The following is a 19725-nucleotide window of genomic DNA, read 5'->3' as shown; positions in this document are numbered from 1 at the left end:
TCTATATGGCTGTTGTGTAAATTTTCTAGTTTCACTTTTTTTTTTTTTGCTGCTGCCGCCACTAAATATAAAATGGAAGAGTGAAATCATGGAAATGTGAAGACTTGTTTCATTTTTGCAATTAAAATAGACAACTATGAAAAAAACCTGATTTTAAAACTCTACAACTGGAGGCTAGAAACAGTCAGGTACATAAGTAGTTTTTTAAAAAGCGGAACATTGGGATTGGCTTTAGAAATCAACTTAACATTCTTTTGTATATGAGACTTAAATTTTTATTAAGTGGTCCTATCATTTACTTTCAGTTTCTAAATATGAAATTCAGTATCCTGTTTCCCATGGTAATATGGGTAAAAGTCTTTTTCTACATCTTAAAAATCATTTTTAGTCATTTTACTTTTGAAAACTAGGAGTTAGATTAGCCGTTTAATTCTTTTTCTAATATATTAGTTGGCTTAGTGTTTTATATGTGTGCCGTCTTGCTTTAAAGAAAATAACAGTAACGTCTTCATTATTTTCCTCATTGTTGTCTTTTGCTGGAAAAGACCGAGACAGGGAACCCCATCAGGCTTTTACACTCCAGTGGTGGTTCTCTTTAATTGCTTAGATATGACTTCGTAGTCCTAGTTAAAGTAAGATCTGGGCAAACAATTGAATATTCTTGGTCTTCACTGTAAAAACACAAGGCCAAGATCGAAGTTCATATTTTGGAAAATTTGTGAATCTTTTAACTTGAACTAACTCTGGGTTTAGCTTCACACGTAAGTCATGTCTGACCTGATGTCAGCTGTAATCAGTTTTGAGCTTTACGAATAGTTGTTATTGCTTGGGTTCTGAATGTATGAGAAAACTCTTCTGTTTATATGTAGTGCTAATTTAGCTTATTTTAAATCCATGATTAACTTACATTCCCTTTTTAAATTATGGTTTAATTGCTGAAAGAGATTTATTTTTGTTATACTAAACTATGGAAAATTTTTTCATAGAATTTTTTTCAAGTTTATTTTTTGTGTGCTTCATTTGGAACCATTTTTGTTTATATACATTATATGTGCTCAAAATAGTTTTTTTAAAATTCAGTAAGATTTAAAACTATACAGTGTAATTGCTGTGATCTTTGTGTGTTAATTTTCACTTTACATTTTAAATGCCAGACTTGGGGCTTCCCTGGTGGCGCAGTGGTTGAGAGTCCGCCTGCTGATGCAGGGGACGTGGGTTCGTGCCCCGGTCTGGGAGGATCCCACATGCCGTGGAGCGGCTGGGCCCGTGGGCCGTGGCCGCTGGGCCTGCGCATCCGGAGCCTGTGCTCCGCAACGGGAGAGGCCACAGCAGTGAGAGGACCGCGTACCGCAAAAAAAAAAAAATTAAATGCCAGACTTTACAAATATAGCTGATTTTTGTTAATTGCATCTTAATTAGAAACGCTTGTTCTCTTCCATGTCTTTGACCTTCTAAGTTTTTATTTTAATCTGCTTAAAGAAAATCCTTGCACTACAACCTTTTCATAAAATTCAAGATTCTCACGTTGAAGGTTTTGTATTGGAAGAAATACTACTGGTTTTTAAAAAGTAAAGCTTAATTAATAGAATTATTAGCTTTTCTTGAGACAGCTTTCTCTGTGTCCTCATTACTCTGTGTGAGTGTTATTTCACAAATTATAGTATCGACTGAGCCCTTCACTTATCTTTTCTAAAGCAGCACCTTTGGACACCTCATTCTGGGAAGCCTGCTCGAGTCATAGTAAAGGACACACATTTGTGTGGGGAGAAGTGGTAAAAATGGTTTTGTCTTAATTACATGAAACTAAGCTTTAAAATATTTTATAACAAATTATTTGAGCTGCATTATCTACACATGTCAAACGTTCAGCGGGACTATTTTTATATATGTATATGTGGTTGTAGGTCATAACATTTCAGTTTATAATATAAATTGTTATTTCAGTTTATAAGCTATCTTTCAGAAAAGACTCGCTCTTTTGAGAATACGTAATTTAAAATTTTAGACTGAAGTAAAACAACATAGATAATAGTGTAAATTAGATATAAATGAGGGCTATATGGCAGTAAAACTGCTCGTGCCATTTTTCCCGTTTGCCTATTATACATTTTTTTTTTTTTTTTTGTACTCTGAACATTTTTAGGGATCATACGTTCTATCAGATTAGAGTTGGTTTGGGGATAAATATCTTCTAAAAAGAGATTTATCTTAAAAATGAAAGTTCTGAAAAACTAGTTTATCAAGAGTTTATAAAGTCAAATATTCAATAGACATAGACTGGAATAGGTAAACTCATGGAAGTCGTTTCCTTTCAGTATACCAGTATAACTTCAATATTACACGAGTAACATTGAGAGAATGCTGTCAGCTTTGTTTGTTCCTCCTTAATGTTCTTAGATTTTCTTTTTACATCTTTGGGAACAACTACATTAAAAACCTTATTAATCAGTATATCAGTAAGGATTAGGTGTTTGCTTTCTGAAGGAATGTTCCAGTGAGGTGATCAGAGAGGTTATTTTCTATCTAACTTGTATATGCCCTATACCCCTTGGGCATATTTTGTCTATAGAAAAAATATTTTGACCTTTAGGTACATTTTGGGCCAGTAGTCAAATAATCCTAGGGCCGATTTAAAAATCTTAGAATAATTTAAGGTTTGCCTTTTATACCTGTTTTGGAAGTCTTTACATTTTTGTCAGGTAATTTTTCCCAAGCCGTGAATATAATCTATTCAAAACATGTTTATGCTATCCATTCTGTTTTTAAATTGAAAAAAAATGTTAAAAGTGTTTATGAAGAAAAGTTTAAATAAAATATTTTTAATCTTAAAAAAAAAAAGATGGAATGGAGAATAAAGAGGAAAATGAGATGATCTGACTTTAATCACGACTCCTGTCCTGCAGGACCTCGATGAATCCATAAGGCTGGCAGGAGGCTGAGGTGGGTAGTGGGGAAAGATGGTAGCTTCCTTTCTGCTACAGCTATGGTCTTTATCTCCTCTCCCCATTTTCTTCCCGCTACTATCCCAACAATCACAAAACATCTGTTCCAACTTGCCTTCAGCGCAACTGTGCAGCTCCCTAAGCTGGTCCACATTCCTCCTCCTACCCTTGTCCCAAACCACCCAGGGTGTTCAGCCCACAGCAAATGTCCTCCTTTATGTTCCCCACATGCTCCCTGCTCTAGAGATGCCAGGGTATTTACTATTCTTCAAATATGTACCTCGTTCCTTCACTGTCTAAATGAACTGACCTTCCCCTCCTCTGCTGGCTGTCAAGGACACAACATCTAAAAAGTCATCTCCAGTCACCTCTTAAATCATTTACCGATCCCACCTCTGGGCTCCCAGGGTACTTAGTTGGTACATCAATGATAACAAAACCTGTGTACCTACAGATTTGTGTTATTTATCTTTATAAATATTTGTGTATTTCCCCAGCACAGACTCAAGTACAAAGAACAAGCACTCGATAGTAATATTATATAACTTCACTAGTAGGATTTCTAAAAAGTCTAATACATTAACTGAAGAGAGACTCTGTTGTTAACTGGGTAGTACATTGATAGTAGGCTCCCAGGAAGGCAAAGAGTGGATTAACAGCAGACTCAGTTGGGTATTCAGACACGGGAGTAAATAACTTGGGAGGTGGCGGGGAGGGTAGAGGTGAAAAACAGAGGTGGACCATCAGCAGATGAAGTGTTAAATTCACGTTCCATAGGTCAAGAGTCTGCTCAACTGCCTTTCTGTTGGGCAAGGGAAAAGGACGTGGAGCATGGCACCTTAGAACCAAATAACAAAACTCTCAGTACCAGTCTCAGGCCTCCAAAGGTCACTGACAGAAAGCAGCCTTCTAAGGGTCTGAGGAAAGAGATATGACCCCAGCATAAGAAAACTTCAAGTTAAAAGCATCAAGAAAGGAAGCATGACTAGGTTAGAGGAAGAGCAAAAATTTTCAAAGCATGTGTTTATACCTTTTACACATGGGTATCTAGTAACTCTTAATTAAAACTCAGGAAAAGCCACGAAACAATTTACCCTAGCTGCTGGCTAGAAGATTTTCCCTCCAATGTCCCTCAGAACTAAAATCAGATAAGGGTTGGAGTCTCACTCTTCAAGGACATAGTGACCTACGTAATTAATTAGCCAGGAAGCTGTGCCAGACCTCATTTTATTCTTCTACAGATAATGTCATCTATACCTTCTAAAGTCAACGGATTCCTGTTCAACTTTTCTAGGGTTTCTATGGTAGTCTAAATATTTTTAATCCAACAAAACCTCCCCTTCTCAACAAACAATCCCCCCAAATATCAGCTCACGGAACAGACTTTTCTGGTGAGAGAAAAATGTAATAGCTTCAAAGGAAAGCAAATGTAGTTTGCACTTCCTTAGGAAACTCTATACAATTATGAGAATTTATTTGAAAGAATTCTGGTTTTCTATTATAAAAAGGTACTCCAAGTGCAATATCTGTTCTTACCATACATAATAATACCTACAGAGCTAACACGACACAGGATAACCCCAGTGATTTTATCCATTAAAAAAACAAACAACAGGGCTTCCCTGGTGGCACAGTGGTTGAGAGTCCGCCTGCCGATGCAAGGGACATGGGTTCGTGCCCTGGTCCGGGAAGATCCCACATGCCGTGGAGCAGCTGAGCCCGTGAGCCATGGCCGCTGAGCCTGCGCGTCCGGAGCCTGTGCTCCGCAACGGGAGAGGCCACAACAGTGAGAGGCCCGCGTACCGCAAAAACAAAAACAAAAAAACAAACAACAGAGACGACTTCCGGGTTACTTGTAGATGGATGGCGCATTGCAAGATCCCAGCTTGAACCCCTGAGAAGCACAAACGGAAGAGCAGCTTCCCCCACATACCTATCTCCTCGACGTTCCACCCGTAGTTTCGAGAGTCTCGGAGGGCTTGTCCTAACAAAGCTGCTTGGTGCATCAGTTTCTTAGGTATGCAACCCACATTCACACATGTTCCTCCGAGACCTGCAACAACATTGAGAAATCCGTTTATAGCCCGTATTACAATCCTCCAAAGAAAAAAGGCAACGATTAGTACTAACATCACAGAGGAGGAGATTTCCCTTCTATCCCTCTTGAGTTCTTGTGGTTGGACTAATAATAAATTTGACATAACAGATCCCCAGGAGAAAAAGAAAGAAATTTTAATTTGTGCACATGAAGGTTTCATAGAAATGGGACCTAAGAAGTAGCCAAAGCAGGCAGTTTTTATACTTTTTAAACAAAGAAACAATACATTTGTGAGAAATTGACAGGACAGAGAAACTTAGGTTTTGGGTGCCCAATTATTTAAGCATCTAAACAGAGTTTAGGCTTGGGACGAATTAAAGAGGTGACAGGTTTGTGTACAATAGGCTCTTCAGCCCCAAATTCCGTATCTTTTGTGATAAGGCTGCCTCTCTACCTCCAGATGCAGGAAGTGCACCTTTCACATGACTTATTTCCTGCTTTCAGAGACAAAAAGGAGAGCCAGAGTGTCCCTCTTGCACTGGCCATTTCTTAAGTAACTTTAATTCAAAATAATCAATATGCCACTGTGTGTATTTTGGGGTGGCCTGCCCCAAGCACCAGTGCTATTGTATTAAACATCATAATTTATTTGCTTAATGTAGCCAATACTTTTTATATGAGTTTATTCCTAAGTCTCGTGACATTTCTAAGTTCAGAGAGCCTTATAGACCAAACACAGCAACATTACCCTAAAATGAAAATGAGCAGATTTCCACAACTTCCACATACTTCAAAGATTCAAAGTTAATTGACTGCTGATAAAAATGCCAGAAACTGAAGCCTTACTTTGCGTACAACCTTACACTTGCCACCAGCCCTATGAGTAGAACTGATAAAGGGGTTGTTGAGCTGGGCGTGGCTGGACTGCAGTGGGCCTGGGAGCACACAGAAAGTTTGGTGTATACGAGCATCTCTTTACGGAGACGGTCTATAGCCTTCGCTGATTCTCACCAAAGGATTCATGACACCACCCCCCCACCCAAAAAAAGTAAAGATTTAGTGTCCCTGAGTTTAAAGAACATGGTGATAACTTGTCTCCATTAGGCAGGTGGGGAGGTAGCCAAAATGGCATGAGTAAGACTGCAAGATGGCAGTGGACTCCACAGCGAAGGAAATCGAAGCCCTCTCAGGAGAATGCTTAGTCGAGTGTCATGATGGAATGTGAGCTCCACAGGCCAGAGGGACTCCACCCAGCACCAGAACAGTGCCCGACACAGAAGTGACACCTTCACAAATATTTGATGAACGAATTAGAAATTGTGACGCTGTCTTATCCAGACTTCCTGCTGCTTCTTGCCTCCTTCTAATTTGAAGCAGCTGAGTCATCTTGATAAGACTTACCTATTTCAACATTTAACTGGAGTCCATTTTAACTTAGCACAAGTGAAAGAAGTACATGTTTGGGTTTTTTTTCTTTTTCCTTATTTAATTTTTAATTTTAAAATTGGACTTTAGGGGCCATTTAAACCAGTGCCAGGGAAAAACCTGCTCCTACAAAGTCACTTCTAAGGTATTTTAAAAGCCTACCCCATCTAGTTCCAAGAGGGGTTGGAGTGACAAAATCCAGGACCATCACCTTCTTGCCATATTTGGCTGCCTCCTGGAAAATAAAATTATTAAAATGAGTTGGAATGGTTAACATGATGGACTGGAAATGGGCTGTTGAAAACCCATGTTATTTTTACTAAGCTATAATGCCTAAAGCATAACCAATCATTAATACCTGAGAATTTCATATACCAAAACGATTAGTGCAACTCCAAGGTAAAAGTTAAGCAATACTTAGTCAATAAGGGTAGCTTTAAAGAATATGCAGATTACAGTTGCAGAACTGTCAGAGTCAGCTGGAATCCCTAGAATCCTCTTATGTAATTCCAGCCAAACGATAATAAAGTAAGCAATAATCTGAAAAATATGTGGCCATTTCTAAGCAAGTGGTAAACAGGCAGTAAAACAGATATACTGATAGTCTACAATCCTTGATTCAACCTGTATCCAGTAAGACAATATTTTTATAAGTACTTCGAAGTTTTATCTACTTCAGTTTCTGAACAGAATACTGGAAAAGTTTTTCTTCTGAAATTGTCAGATTTCCTAAAATGTTCACGCGAAGAGCCAGTGGAGAAGTTGATGATCTCTCTAAGGTTTCCGAATCTATTTTAGGGGAGTGACGACCATCACAAGTTCATTTTGCAGAGTATCCTTTATCTTTCTCAGAGAATAAGCTTTGTGTATTTGCAACTAGACCTCCAAAGCTTATTTGAAAGGACTGAGTCTATGTGTCCTTCAAAGCCACCACTGCTAGAATAAAAAAAATCTGAGATTACTCCTGAATCATTTACAGCAAAGCAATGCTTGATGCCAGACACTGGCCTGCTCCCAATTTGAACAGCTTCATTTGAATCTACCTTTACTGATTCACCACAAGCTACACCTTAGAGGAGGACAACTACCTCATCTTTTCAAACAAGGTGATAGGGAACAACGACAGGCACAAGGGGCCCTCACACATGGAAAATGTATCTCAATTCAGGGCCAGGAGCCGTACTGCTAATCTCCTGTATTTATACGTCCTGTACTCCATCACCTCCAGGCCACAGAGTTAGTGGATACTCTCTTACCTCATTTCGTACACAGGGGAGGCAAAAACTTTTAGTAATTAAGCTTAAGAAATCCAACTGCTCTCCATCTTTCTATTGGGGAGGAGGTTCTGTGATTAGGGAAATCATCAAAGTGAAAACAACTAATAATTATCATATTTATAAAGAATAAAAATATATTTATTTCTTTTCAAGCCATTTGCATACAAACCCCTTATTATCTTTAAAAAAATAAAAGAAAAATCAACCAAACTTAAAATGAATGAAAATGTGTCCCAGAATACTGGCCCCGGTATTTTTATACAAAGAATATACAGCTGAACCTGGAAAAATGTCCTTAACGTTCCCTGCCCAAGTTAACGTATAAACATCACAAGAGTAGCTCAAATTCCACAGGGGACCTGGAGAATGTTGTCGGGGATGTGACTATTCTACCCATATCCCAGAACACACAAGAAGCCTTGCCTTAGCGGCCGCCAGTCCTCCTGAGCCCCCTCCAACGATGATGAGGTCATAGTCATAGGACTCGGGGAGCTCCTCGGGGCCGTTCATTTTCAGTAGATTTTGAAGTCTGCCCTCCTGATAAGCCTAAAGAAGAAAAACAATGGAAGTAAAAATAACTTAAAAGCAGCAATGTCTGAAAAGTTTTGTGAAAAACCTTTCCTCAAAGAAAAGCAAAGGAAAAATATTGATTTACATCATAGCATGCAATGGAAATGTTCAACCTTCCTTCAAGTGGTCATCAGTAACCTGCTTTCTGTTAGGACTGTCCTAATGCATCTCCACATCACAGATAGCTACTCTGAAGTGTCCTCATAGTACACAAAACTAAGGCCCTGATGGTCCAACAAAGCAACTTAGACCTAAATTAAGTTTGATCGGCTCTTTTTTCCTAGAATTTTTAAACTAGGCTTTAAATTAGGTTTTAAAAACATCGGTACTATACGTTTTTAATAGACCCAATACAATTTGGCAATCATTTCCACTTTCTAGTCAAAGGTAGAATGAGTAGGCTAAGGTCACAGATTAAGATAGGGACCTGGTAAATAGCAACTGAAACAGGTTAGCCAAATATTTAAAACTTTTTCTACATTGTTTAGGTAAAGCATAAAATCTAGAAATTCAGAACAAAATCACTAATTGACACTGACCTGAACAAAATGTTAAAAGTCCCTGCTTTCATAAGACATTTTCAATAAATGGGGAAAAAAGGTTAAATAAATAAACAAGTGACCCTTAAAGCTCATTTCTTTAATCTGCTTATGTATGAAGCCTCCTATATTTAGTAGTTTCCATGTACTTGGCATTTATAATATAAACGTTAGACTTTTAATTTTAAAACATCCTTTGATTCCACTAGTTTTAAAACACATTAGTTACATTTCATATTAGCATGGAACACTGTTTCGGTGAATATTTAAAATTATTTCTTATTTTAAAAATCTGGGGCTTCCCTGGTGGCGCAGTGGTTGAGAGTCCGCCTGCCGAAGCAGGGGACGCGGATTCATGCCCAGGTCTGGGAAGATCCCACGTGCCGCGGAGCGGCTGGGCCCGTGAGCCATGGCCGCTGAACCTGCGTGTCCGGAGCCTGTGCTCCGTAACGGGAAAGGCCACAACAGTGAGAGGCCCGCGTACGGCAAAAAAAAAAAAAAAAAAAAAAAAAAAATCTGCTAACATGAGAGAATGATTGGAAAAGTTGTTAACAAGCACACAAAAATGTTTTTCTTTTTTTTTTAAAGTCAAGTTTTAACACTGGTAATCAAAAAAGCCCCCAAATTTACCAGCCCAGACTGCACATTTTTCTCCTGCCTACCATCAGATGTGGGGGACAAAAGGCAGAGCTTAGGATCAGTAGAATTGGATGCTTGGGACGTAGAAGGGGGTGCAGTATGGAAAGGTAGAGGAGGCGCGGCACCGTGGCTGCCCCCGGTCAGCGTGGCAGGTACACACCATGGCTCGGGGATTGAAGGGAGAGCACCTGGAAACCAGCAACAGCAGGGGCAAGCCTGCATCACCCTGACCGTCTGTACAAAAGGTCTAACATGAGAGGCTGGCTGGCATTATGGCCGAGGCTCCTCCAGTGCAAGGCACTGTGGGGAGAACAATTTGGTAATGACAGCCCCTCAGATCAACGGAGCAATATAAGCCTCAGGTCACAAGCGTTCCTCTCTCTAGCTGATCTCAGAGCGGAAGGGCTGACCTGCAGCTTGAAAAGAATTAGCAAATAGATGCAGCTAGATGTTATTCTGGAAAAATAACCGTTTTTAATCTCAGCCTCACTTTATCTGCATGTACTTAACACAGATGGTGCCAAAACACAATCACTGGCTGCCTAAATAAAAACCACCCGTTCTTATAACCGCCTCCCCCAACACATCTACTGAAACAAAAGAAGGAAAATGCACTGTCATGCTGGAAAGCTACATACTCCCTCTACCAATGTTTATAAAAATCTGTTCTGTACTGAAATTTGTATCAGACCTGGGTTCTTATGGTTCAAGTTTAAATCAAATTATATCAACCGGGCACACAGATTTTACCAAGAAAGCTCTCAGTGAGCCTGAACATTTTTAGTTCTGTAAAGTAAAATCAGCAAGACAGGCAACTGAGGCATTCAGCTGACCCCAGAACTAAACATGATGTTTTAAAATTTTAATCCAACTTAAAACTGAAGTTGCTGTCATTCAACTGCAAGGAAGTGGTTGCCCACCTGAGATAAAAGTAAGATAGACAATATAAGACAGCTCTCTCCTCCACAGTGTAAGGAAGGCGCACACAGATGGGGTAAGGAGACACAAGAGAAAAATGCCCCGCGTTCTCCAATTACGACTGCTAGAAATATTGGTGACTACTGACCAGAGAAGCTGATAAAGAACAGGAGTTCTCAAACTCTTAGTCTCAGGATCCCTTCAGAACCTTAAATTATTTAGAGCTTTGGTTAATGTGGCGCTTAGTATATTGGAAGCTAAGAAAAAAAATGTAATATTTTAAATATTAAAATACTTTATTAAAATATCTTTAAATTTTAAATATCAAACATCATTGTTAAACATAAACAACTGATTAAAACATTTTTAATTAGTGAGAAGAGTGGCATTATTTTATATCTCTGTAATTCTCTGTGATGACTATCTTTTCTGTGTTCAGTCTGTTGCACCACTCTGCCTGCCATGTAGCCTCTGGAAAACTCCATGGTAGTCTTGCAAGAGAATGAGTGAAAAAGGCAAAGAGCACCTTGGTATTAAGATAATTTTGACCTCAAGGACTTCCTGAAGGGGGTGGGCAGAATGAAGACCACAGTTTGAGAACCAAGGACAGCAGTGTAAACATACACCCCCCTCCCCCCAGCAGCTGTTTGTGAGGTTTACAGATTGTATATTCTTCCATCTGCCTCTCAATGCCTTTCCTCCACCCCACCCCTAGCAAAAACTGTGCTCCAGACTCCCCCAGAAAGGCACAAAGCTGAAAGCAATTCAGATTTCTTTAAAATCTGAGTAAGTCATCTCTATTTTTCCCCCAAACATGACTCCTATCCTTTGGGCACAGGTTTTTGTTCTTTTAACTATTACACATGAGCTCTGGTGTGGAAGTGACCTAGGTGAAAATACTTGCTCTATCACTCTCAAGGCTAGGTGACTTGGGCTCATCACCTAATCCTTGGGAGTCCGTTTTTTCCTTTTGTAAAATCAACATTCCCCCCACCCCCACCCCCAACTGCTGAGCCTGAGATAAAGCATATTGGCACCGTGGTTGGTAGGAAAAATCCCTTCAGTCACTAATTCTCCCTTTCCTACAAAAGGGAACCTGCCTGCCCAAGGGGCTAAGTCAAAAAGCTCTGGCATGTTTTACAGATGTTGTCCCCTGCACTTAACCTGCATCGCCTCTCACCTGAAATGCCCTCTTCCCATCAAATTCTGATCCAGTATATCAACTGCATGATGTTTTATTATTTTTATTCAATGTACATAAATATGTCACCCTTTCTAAAGCATTCCTTTAGGCTCTTTTACCAACATCCTAAGACACCAACGTAAGGCCCGTTTCTTCCATTGTTTCCCTAAGGTTCCCAAAACAACATTCTCCTGTTTCTTGCAACTATATTAACACAGGTTCTCAGAGAACTTAGTGAAGACTGTTCCGCGCCTTCCTGTCCTTCAAGATTTAGCTGGAAGCCTTTACTTGACTGTGCCCAGCAGGCTGGATCCTCCTCTGATGCCCCTGCTGGCATCTTCACACAATCCCATCAACTCTACAAGGACAAGCATCTTGTCTCATTCCTGCATCACCAGTGCCAACTCCACATGCATGTGATGTTCAAAAATATTCTTAGAATAAAACACCTGGGTGCTAATTCCTACTCTGTTATGTATACTGAGAGGCTGGGCTTCAGTTCAGCTTCCTCATCCCTGAAAATAAAACTGTGGGAAAACACTGAAAAAGTACCAGGGGTGTAACATAATAGGTTAGGAGCTTGGATTTAGTCCAAATCTGAACCTGACTTTGTCACTTATGTGATCCTGGGCAAACTGCTTAAATTCTCCTGCCTGGGTTCCTTGTCTGCAGTGACTATATAAACGATACGAACTGCTGACTGCTTGTTTCCTTTGAAATCTGACTGCTGTTGCCAGCATGTTGGCACCCACTAGGCGATATACCTCAAGCCTCTGCTTTGGAGGATTATGGGCCACGAAAGAAATAAAACTAAATGATGGTTTAAATACTACAGACTTTCTGAAGAGCCTGGGCCCCAGGCCTATAACAGGAACTGGCAAACTACAGCCTGAGGGGCAAACCCAGCAGGCCTGTAGTTTTTTTTTTTCACAGCCCCTGAGCTAACAATGGTTCTTCTTAACATTTTTGAATGATAAAGGAAAAAAAAATCAAGAGCAATACTTAATGATGCATGAAAATTATAAGAAACCTGAATTTCAGTATCAATAAATAAAATTTTATTGGAAAACAGCCACGCCCATTTGTTTCAATATTGTCTAGAGCTTCTGTTTTTGCAACAAGAGCACAGTTGACTAGTTTCAACAGAGGCCATATGGCTCACAAAGCTTAAAATATTTACTACCTGGCTTTTTGCAGAAAAAACATTGCCAACTCCTGGCCTAGGGAAAATGTCAATCAATGCTGACAGGTGGTGCTGGGTGAAAACTATCAAACGGTAATACTGAGGTGAGTACAAATCAGAGAACTGTCTTTGTGCCCAGTCAGTGAAGTAGAGATGCTTGCTACACTACCTTCCTCCTAGGAGGACCAGGGAGGTTCTGGTTAACCATCTAGACCTGCCAGCTATCATGTGCCTAAAATGTTTAGAGCCACAGTAATATTTAACATTCACTCTGTATCGAGTATTCTGGCAAATGTCTCACAACAAACAGACGCCATTTCAATGCCTCCTCCCAGGGGCCACCCTGACCCAGCCTCTCAGCCACTCTCCAAGCAGTTTTTCTCCAGAGCAGTCATCACTGACAGAATTACTGTGGTCTCCCACTCTGTGACAGGCTCAACAATGGTCCCCTAACACTGAAGTCCAAACCCCAGATCCTGTGAATGCATTACCTGTAAAAGAGTTTCTGGAGATGTGATTTAAGAATCTGGGGATGGGGAGATTTTCCAGGATTATCCCACGGGGCCCAACTTATTCACAAGTATCCTTATAAGAGGGAGGCAGAGGGAGAGCATTACAGTAATCAATGTGAAGACAGAGAGGCTGCACTGGCAGCTTTGAAAATGGAGTAATAGTGTATCAAGGAACACAGGTGGCCTCCAAAAAGGCAAAACAGATTTCTCTCCTCAGAGCCTCAACAGGAACCGGCTGTGCTGACACCCTGAGAAACCGATTTCAGACTTCCAACCTCCAGAACCGTAAGAAAATTAATTTGTGTTGTTTTTAAGCCACTAAATGGTAGTTCGTTACAACAGCAATAGGAAACTAATACAGCCATTAGAATATAAACTCCATGAGAGACGGACAATTTTCAGTTCACCACTTTCCACCACCACCCCGCCCCCCTGCCTAGAGCTGTGCCTGGCACAGTTGTTGAGTGAATTAACAAAGTACCAATTCTAATCACTTGGTAATGGTTTCCCCACAACAAAGGCAAGAATATGAGAAAGTCACGACATCTAGACTTAAAGCAAAGTGTACGAACCGTGACAGAGATGTCACCATGGAAGGAGGCAGCAGCGTAGACTTTCTGACGCTGATCTACTACTGAGTGAGGGACTAACATGAGTGCTCACAGAGAGCCCAACCTTGGGCTAGATGTTTGGTATATATCATCCCATTTAATCACATGCCATTCCCATTTCAGAAATGACAATAAGGAAACCCTTAGAGGGCTTCCCTGGTGGCGCAGTGGTTAAGAATGCGCCTGCCAATGCAGGGGACACGGGTTCGAGCCCTGGTCCGGGAAGATCCCACATGCCGCGGAGCAACTAAGCCCGTGCGCCACAACTACTGAGCCTGTGCTCTAGAGCCCAGGAGCCACAGCTACTGAAGCCCGTGCGCCTAGAGCCCGTGCTCTGCAACAAGAGAAGCCACCGCAACGAAGCGAAGCCCCTGCTCACCACAAGAGAAAGCCCGCGCGAAGCAACGAAGACCCAACGCAGCCAAAAATAAAGAAAGAAAATAAATAAATTAAAAAAAAAAAGAAACCCTTAGAGATTAAGAAACTTGCCCATGAGTCAATAATTATACCCAGGTCTAAGTGATTACAAATCTCTTGCTTTTCTCACTATCCCACACCCATTAATTCAAAGTACTTGTCACATACATTTTCTCATTTTATCCTTACTGTAAATTTAAGAGAACAGGTAATTATTTCCACTTAGCAAATAAAAAACCTAAAGGTTTGCGGGTTTAATAATTTGCCCAAAGTCTCCAACTAGAACGTTACAGAGGATCTGATCCCAGGTCCTTTGATCAGAGAGTGGTTCTGTCAAACAACAAAATCCTAGTTTAAAAGATTTCCATAATATTCTCCTGAAGTTCAGCTGATTTTACTGAACCTGCGAAATATAAGGCACTCTAACTATATTAGAGGGAAACCAGCAGACTTGCAGCTTGGTTCATATCTAATCTCTATAATTATCTATAGGTCAATTTTCCTTTTTTCTTCAAGATAAACAATCCCTTTAATTTCCAAGTGATGAGGCAATCTATATGTCATGACAACCAATTAAAAGTAGAAACAAGTCGTCAATCTGATTTATATGTTAACAGCTATTACTTTAGAGAAGACCCAGAAGATTACCTTCCTCCCAAACCTCCACATTCTCTGTTAATGCTTTTAGTCATCACTAAGTTTCAAATACTCCTGTAAAGGCACTTGGCGTTTAAAGAGAGAACTGGTGGTGAGTAGACCTGAGGCAAGATCTTTTTGCTATCACTAAGATTATCTTTTCCCCAAACAGCAAAGCTCTGGAAAACCTAAGGAACCCAGTTGGTAGAGGCATGCTAAAGGGAGGATCAGAGATCAAATGATGCTTCCACAATTGCTAGATCAAAGGGTGGTAGACACTGGGAAGGGTGAGCATCCCTTCATATAAAAAAGGGGAAAAACTGACTACTTCAGAAAATAATTGGCCCAGTTTCATGAGAGGTTTCTCTTTTTGCTAAAAACCTCCACTATTACTGAAGAACCTCTCAATCTCAATCTTCTCTTGATCTCGAAGTCATTCATTTAGTCTTTGGATTTCCCTTCCCTGTATTACATTTAGACTTGGTGGGAAAGTTTATCATTACTGCTATGCAAAGCAGATACTTATCCACTTGCCAAATAAGATTTAATGGCAAGACCCCCTGCTACCAAAGATTTAGTTTCTATAGGGATCAAGGAAAGCATAGGCATGCTCACTGCACCTTCAAAACTTGTTTTCTTAAAGACCCACATTTTCAGCAGTAGCGTCCAAATAAGGTGGTAATTCATATTCTTAAAACAATTACAAGCAACAACACTAAAAAGCCTTTATGGCTTTATGCTAAGTGAAGAAAATGAAGAAAACTTGGATTAATTAATCATATATTTCAGTTTAAACAGGAAGTTTCCAGGCATTTAAAGCCCTACTTAAGAAATCAAAATGGAGTTGGGAACAAATATTCAAAGCTGTTGACATGATGAAACATCACTGATTCTGAGGGACACTCTGTATCAGCAGAAATTACAAAGGGAAGCTAGGGGCCAGAGAAGAAATGAAGCAAGTACATGAAGACTATGTAACTGGATGTTAAAAGATTTTGTGTTTGAAATAATCTGGCAAAGGTTACCTTCTACTCCTGAGGTCACTAACAGATGAGGTATGCCAATTTTTGCCCAGTAAAACATTCAAATGGAGTAGTCTTCCAAAAAATCTTACAGGTCTCTCTGGAGCCATAACTTCGCACAATTCCATGTATTTGGCCTCCATATTTCTCTGCGAGACTACCTTCTTTACCTTTGACCAATTCCTGCTTGCCTTTCAGCATTTAGTTGATGGCTCACCTACTACAGTAGAGATATTCTACTTTTGTTGAGTCCAATCACAGGAGAAATTATTTCGAATATGGATACCCACTCATTAATCTTTCTGAGTCTTCTTTGCAATGAAGCATGGCATCTGAATTTTTTTTTCTTACAGTATTAACGTCACTTAGGCTCTGCCCTACAGATAGTCTTCCTTGACCATTTTTTCCACCCACTCTTCTCCCCAACCTGGTCAGGAGCCCCATTTGGGATTCCTGTGGTTCCCTGGAGCAGAGGAAGCAAGGCAGTAAGTATCACAGAGCACCATAACTAATTTTTTTTTGGAAAATTATCAAATACCTTTTAATTTATGGAATTCAGAACTTTTATTATTAAAGTCTTAAGAAGCATTCAAAATAATTTTCCCATGAACATGCCAGTGAGTTTTTTTTAGCAACAGAAGATCATGACAACTTTATAAACTACCAAGAAAAGTACACTGCACAGTGAAACAATTTCTGATGTTCTTGAAAATACTTTTTCACTTTACAAGAGATACAATATGTGTTTCTGTTTGGATTTTACTCTCCATTTTGAGATGCTTAAGAAAAGCCACAAAATGTCTCCTACACTAAGAACAAAAATCTTTAGTACGAGTTTGTGATCATGGCCTCTGAAATTTCAAAAGTTGCCACAATATTTTTCCAGTCCTGTAAACTCAAAGATATAACTCCTTGTTTCCTGCAATGGGAACTGGAATCATTCCCCTCACCCACATGGTTAATATTAATGGGCTCCAATATTGGCAGCCTGTCATGGTCAAGCCTTATTCTTGCAAAACCATCCCTTATAATGAAAGAAACATAAAATATATTCTCCACAGTACGAGAGAAAGAGTTTGGGTCAATCACAAACTCAAAATAGGACACGGGAGTATCAGGATACTTCTGAAAGTACGTTTGCAACAATCCCAAGATTCTTTCTACTTCTTTTTCTGTCGCTTCTTGATTACTACTCAGGTCCAGCTTCCTCAGCTTTGTAGGCATATCCCCGTTTTCTTCCATTCTGTGAACTCTTTTCCGGTGCTCAAGTCGGGGCTTCCGCGCGGAAGGCTCTGATTTGAATGAACCGAATATAAAGTGGAATGTTTCAGCTTGCAGCATCCACGACGTTGCTTCCTTTTGTACTGTCTCCCAAAAAGAGCGAACTATATTATCATCACAGTCACTCAGCGCATCACGTCCATCATCTTCCATCCAGTTTAGACCCACAAATATAAGCAGAAAATCACAAAATGCCACCTGATTAAAAAGGCTCATGTCAGAGTTTAGCTGCTTTGCTTTTTCTTTACCCAAATCAGAAGCCAAAACAAGAAACTGAGCGTCGAGGGCCGCTTCTCTCGTTCGACTCACTGCATCAAACAGGACATTGGCTTCTTCGAGAGCCTCGGTTAAGGACTCGCTCGTCGTGTTCACTATGTCATCACGGTTCAGCTGGACGTTATAGATGAGCTGCCGGTACTGCTTGCGGATACTCCGGCATTTCTCCTCATCAACCAGCTCCAGCAGGCTTGGGTCGATGTCGGCCTCCCCACAGCTGAGGTCGTCAGAGCAGGCATCAGCCCCCGCCTCCGCTTCCACCTTCATCGGCTCCTCCGCCGCCTGCTTCCCAGAGTACGCACCATCGGTAATGGCCACCACCGGCTCCTCGCCCTTCTCTACGTCTCCCCTCAGGCAATCTTTTTCCTCAGCCATGTTGGCGACCGGTAGCGCTCAGGTAACGGCCTTCGCAGTGTTTCGGCCAACGGCGGAAACAAGGGGTCAGCCGGAGCGGAGGACGCCTGACCATGCGCACTAGCGGAGTCCCGCCGGCCCCGCGCTCGGCTCGCCCCGCCTCCCAGCGGTCCCGCCCCGCGGAGCCCAGACCCCTCAGGGTTCGCAAACAAGCCCCCGGCCGGCGCAGAAGGCGCGCGAGAATGGGTCCCGCCCCCACCCTAGAGTAACACCGCTCGGTTCAAGCGACAGCTACTATTTTGGCGTTTACTGGCAGTGTCCTCTAGCTTTCAAAGAAACGCTTGGACAATCTTATGACAAAATTATGGGGGACCAAACGTCCCGCGCTTTAAAACATTTGCTGTCACATGTTGCGGCAGCGCTTTTTCGCTCTGTGATTAAAAGACTTTTTAGGGGGGGAAACTAAATCTGGCTAAATTATAAACTGCTCACAAAGCCAAAGATCGTGGCCTGCGGTATCTCCATTACAGATAGGCTGAACTCTCAGGGTCCATTTGCAAGGTGGTTGCTTGGAACTCCGTCTTCATTATACTAATGTAAATTGTGTTAATTACCTAGGCAGGCCCTCAAAACCTTCAAAAGCCAAATCCTCTCTAACCTACCCCAGTGGGGGGCGGGGTCACCGGGTAAACCAGGGTCCGAACTGGCGCATGCGCGAAGGTGCACTACCCTACCCCACTCCCACCCCCGCCCCCCGTCCCCCAGCTTTACGCAAAGCGATCTCTGGTGCGGCGCCACCCAAGGGCACAAGAATAAAGTGGACAGGGTCTCCATCAAAGAGCTGTTCGGAGGCTTGCCAAAAGTAAGGGTCACAGACTCCGAGTGGGTAGTAAATCTGAACCCTAAAAGGTGAGAAATCTGTGAAGATTTTAGACACAATCTGTTATAAGGATATGAATGTGAATGCTGTAAGTCGGGTGACTAATGTATGTTGGAAAAATACACCCCCCAGTTCACTAGGAAATCACATACAGTTGGAGAAAGGGCTTAGCTCATCAGTCACAAGAGGGGAAGGAGAGAGGAAAAGAGAGGGAGAGAGACCACCACATTGCATCTGAAGCTCTGGTTTCAAGGCACCAGGAAGTATATTGGCCCTACCTTCCTTCCTATGCATCTACACTGGTTCTTTATTTTTATTTTTTTAATTTTTATTTATTCACTTTTTTTGCGGTACGCGGGCCTCTCACTGTTGTGGCCTCTCCCGTTGTGGAGCACAGGCTCCGGACGCGCAGGCTCAGCGGCCATGGCTCACGGGACCAGCCGCTCCGCGGCATGCGGGATCTTCCCGGACCGCGTCACGAACCCGTGTCCCCTGCATCGGCAGGCGGACTCACAACCACTGCGCCACCAGGGAAGCCCTACACTGGTTCATTTTTCTTTGACATTAGCATAAAGTTTCTTGCAAATACATGAACAGCCAAGCCTCATGTTAAGTTACTTCAAAATAGTTACATTACTCTTCGTTCACCATTATTCTTTTTAAGTAGGGGTAAAATTCAGAAAGAAACATGCATTTTTCAAAAACAGCATGCAGTACTATTACTTGTGCATATACATTACCCTGCCCTATTAGACTGTTAGCTTCCCTAAAGCAAGAATTTGGTTATAAATCTTCCAAGCAAAGCTATTTTCACATGGAAGCATTTGAGTATGCACACTTGAAAGTGTAAGCGTAGATGAAAACCTTTGTTCCAGTACCTATTGCCAACTTATTTGGAGCAAAAGATTTCACAGATTAATGGAAGAAATAGATCTTACACACTGACAATAAGTTGGGACTTCCCTGGTCGTGCAGTGGTTAAGAATCTGCCTGCCAATGCAGGGGACACGGGTTCGAGCCCT

General features: G+C 41.3%; 2 protein-coding genes across 4 annotated transcripts in view; both read right to left on the bottom strand.

Moving 5' to 3' along the window:
• TXNRD1 (thioredoxin reductase 1) overlaps positions 1-19725 on the bottom strand; it is a 74036-nt gene that overhangs the window by 44353 nt on the left and 9958 nt on the right. For all 3 annotated transcript variants that reach the window (XM_082849884.1, XM_082849883.1, XM_082849885.1), the window contains exons 2-4: positions 8106-8228; positions 6568-6640; positions 4876-4995 (exon numbers count right to left, since the gene is read on the bottom strand). In XM_082849884.1, the coding sequence (XP_082706010.1) occupies positions 4876-4995; positions 6568-6640; positions 8106-8192 (280 nt within the window). In that variant the 5' untranslated portion in view covers positions 8193-8228. The remainder of the gene's footprint in view (positions 1-4875; positions 4996-6567; positions 6641-8105; positions 8229-19725) is intronic.
• Positions 13651-17919, bottom strand: EID3 (EP300 interacting inhibitor of differentiation 3). Its single transcript, XM_082851195.1, has one exon. It carries the CDS (start codon positions 17842-17844, stop codon positions 16738-16740), a length of 1107 nt encoding a protein of 368 aa, XP_082707321.1. The 5' UTR covers positions 17845-17919; the 3' UTR covers positions 13651-16737.

The sequence above is a fragment of the Leucopleurus acutus genome (genome assembly GCF_964270905.1).
Source record: "Leucopleurus acutus genome assembly, chromosome: 11".
Taxonomy (NCBI): Eukaryota; Metazoa; Chordata; class Mammalia; order Artiodactyla; family Delphinidae; genus Leucopleurus; species Leucopleurus acutus.
Note: the sequence above shows the minus strand (reverse complement) of the source record. Positions and strands in the feature narration are given on the sequence as shown.

Coding starts and splice junctions, on each gene's coding strand:
- EID3 (XM_082851195.1), bottom strand. CDS start 17,844: ATGGCTGAGGAAAAAGATTGCCTGAGGGGAGACGTAGAGAAGGGCGAG.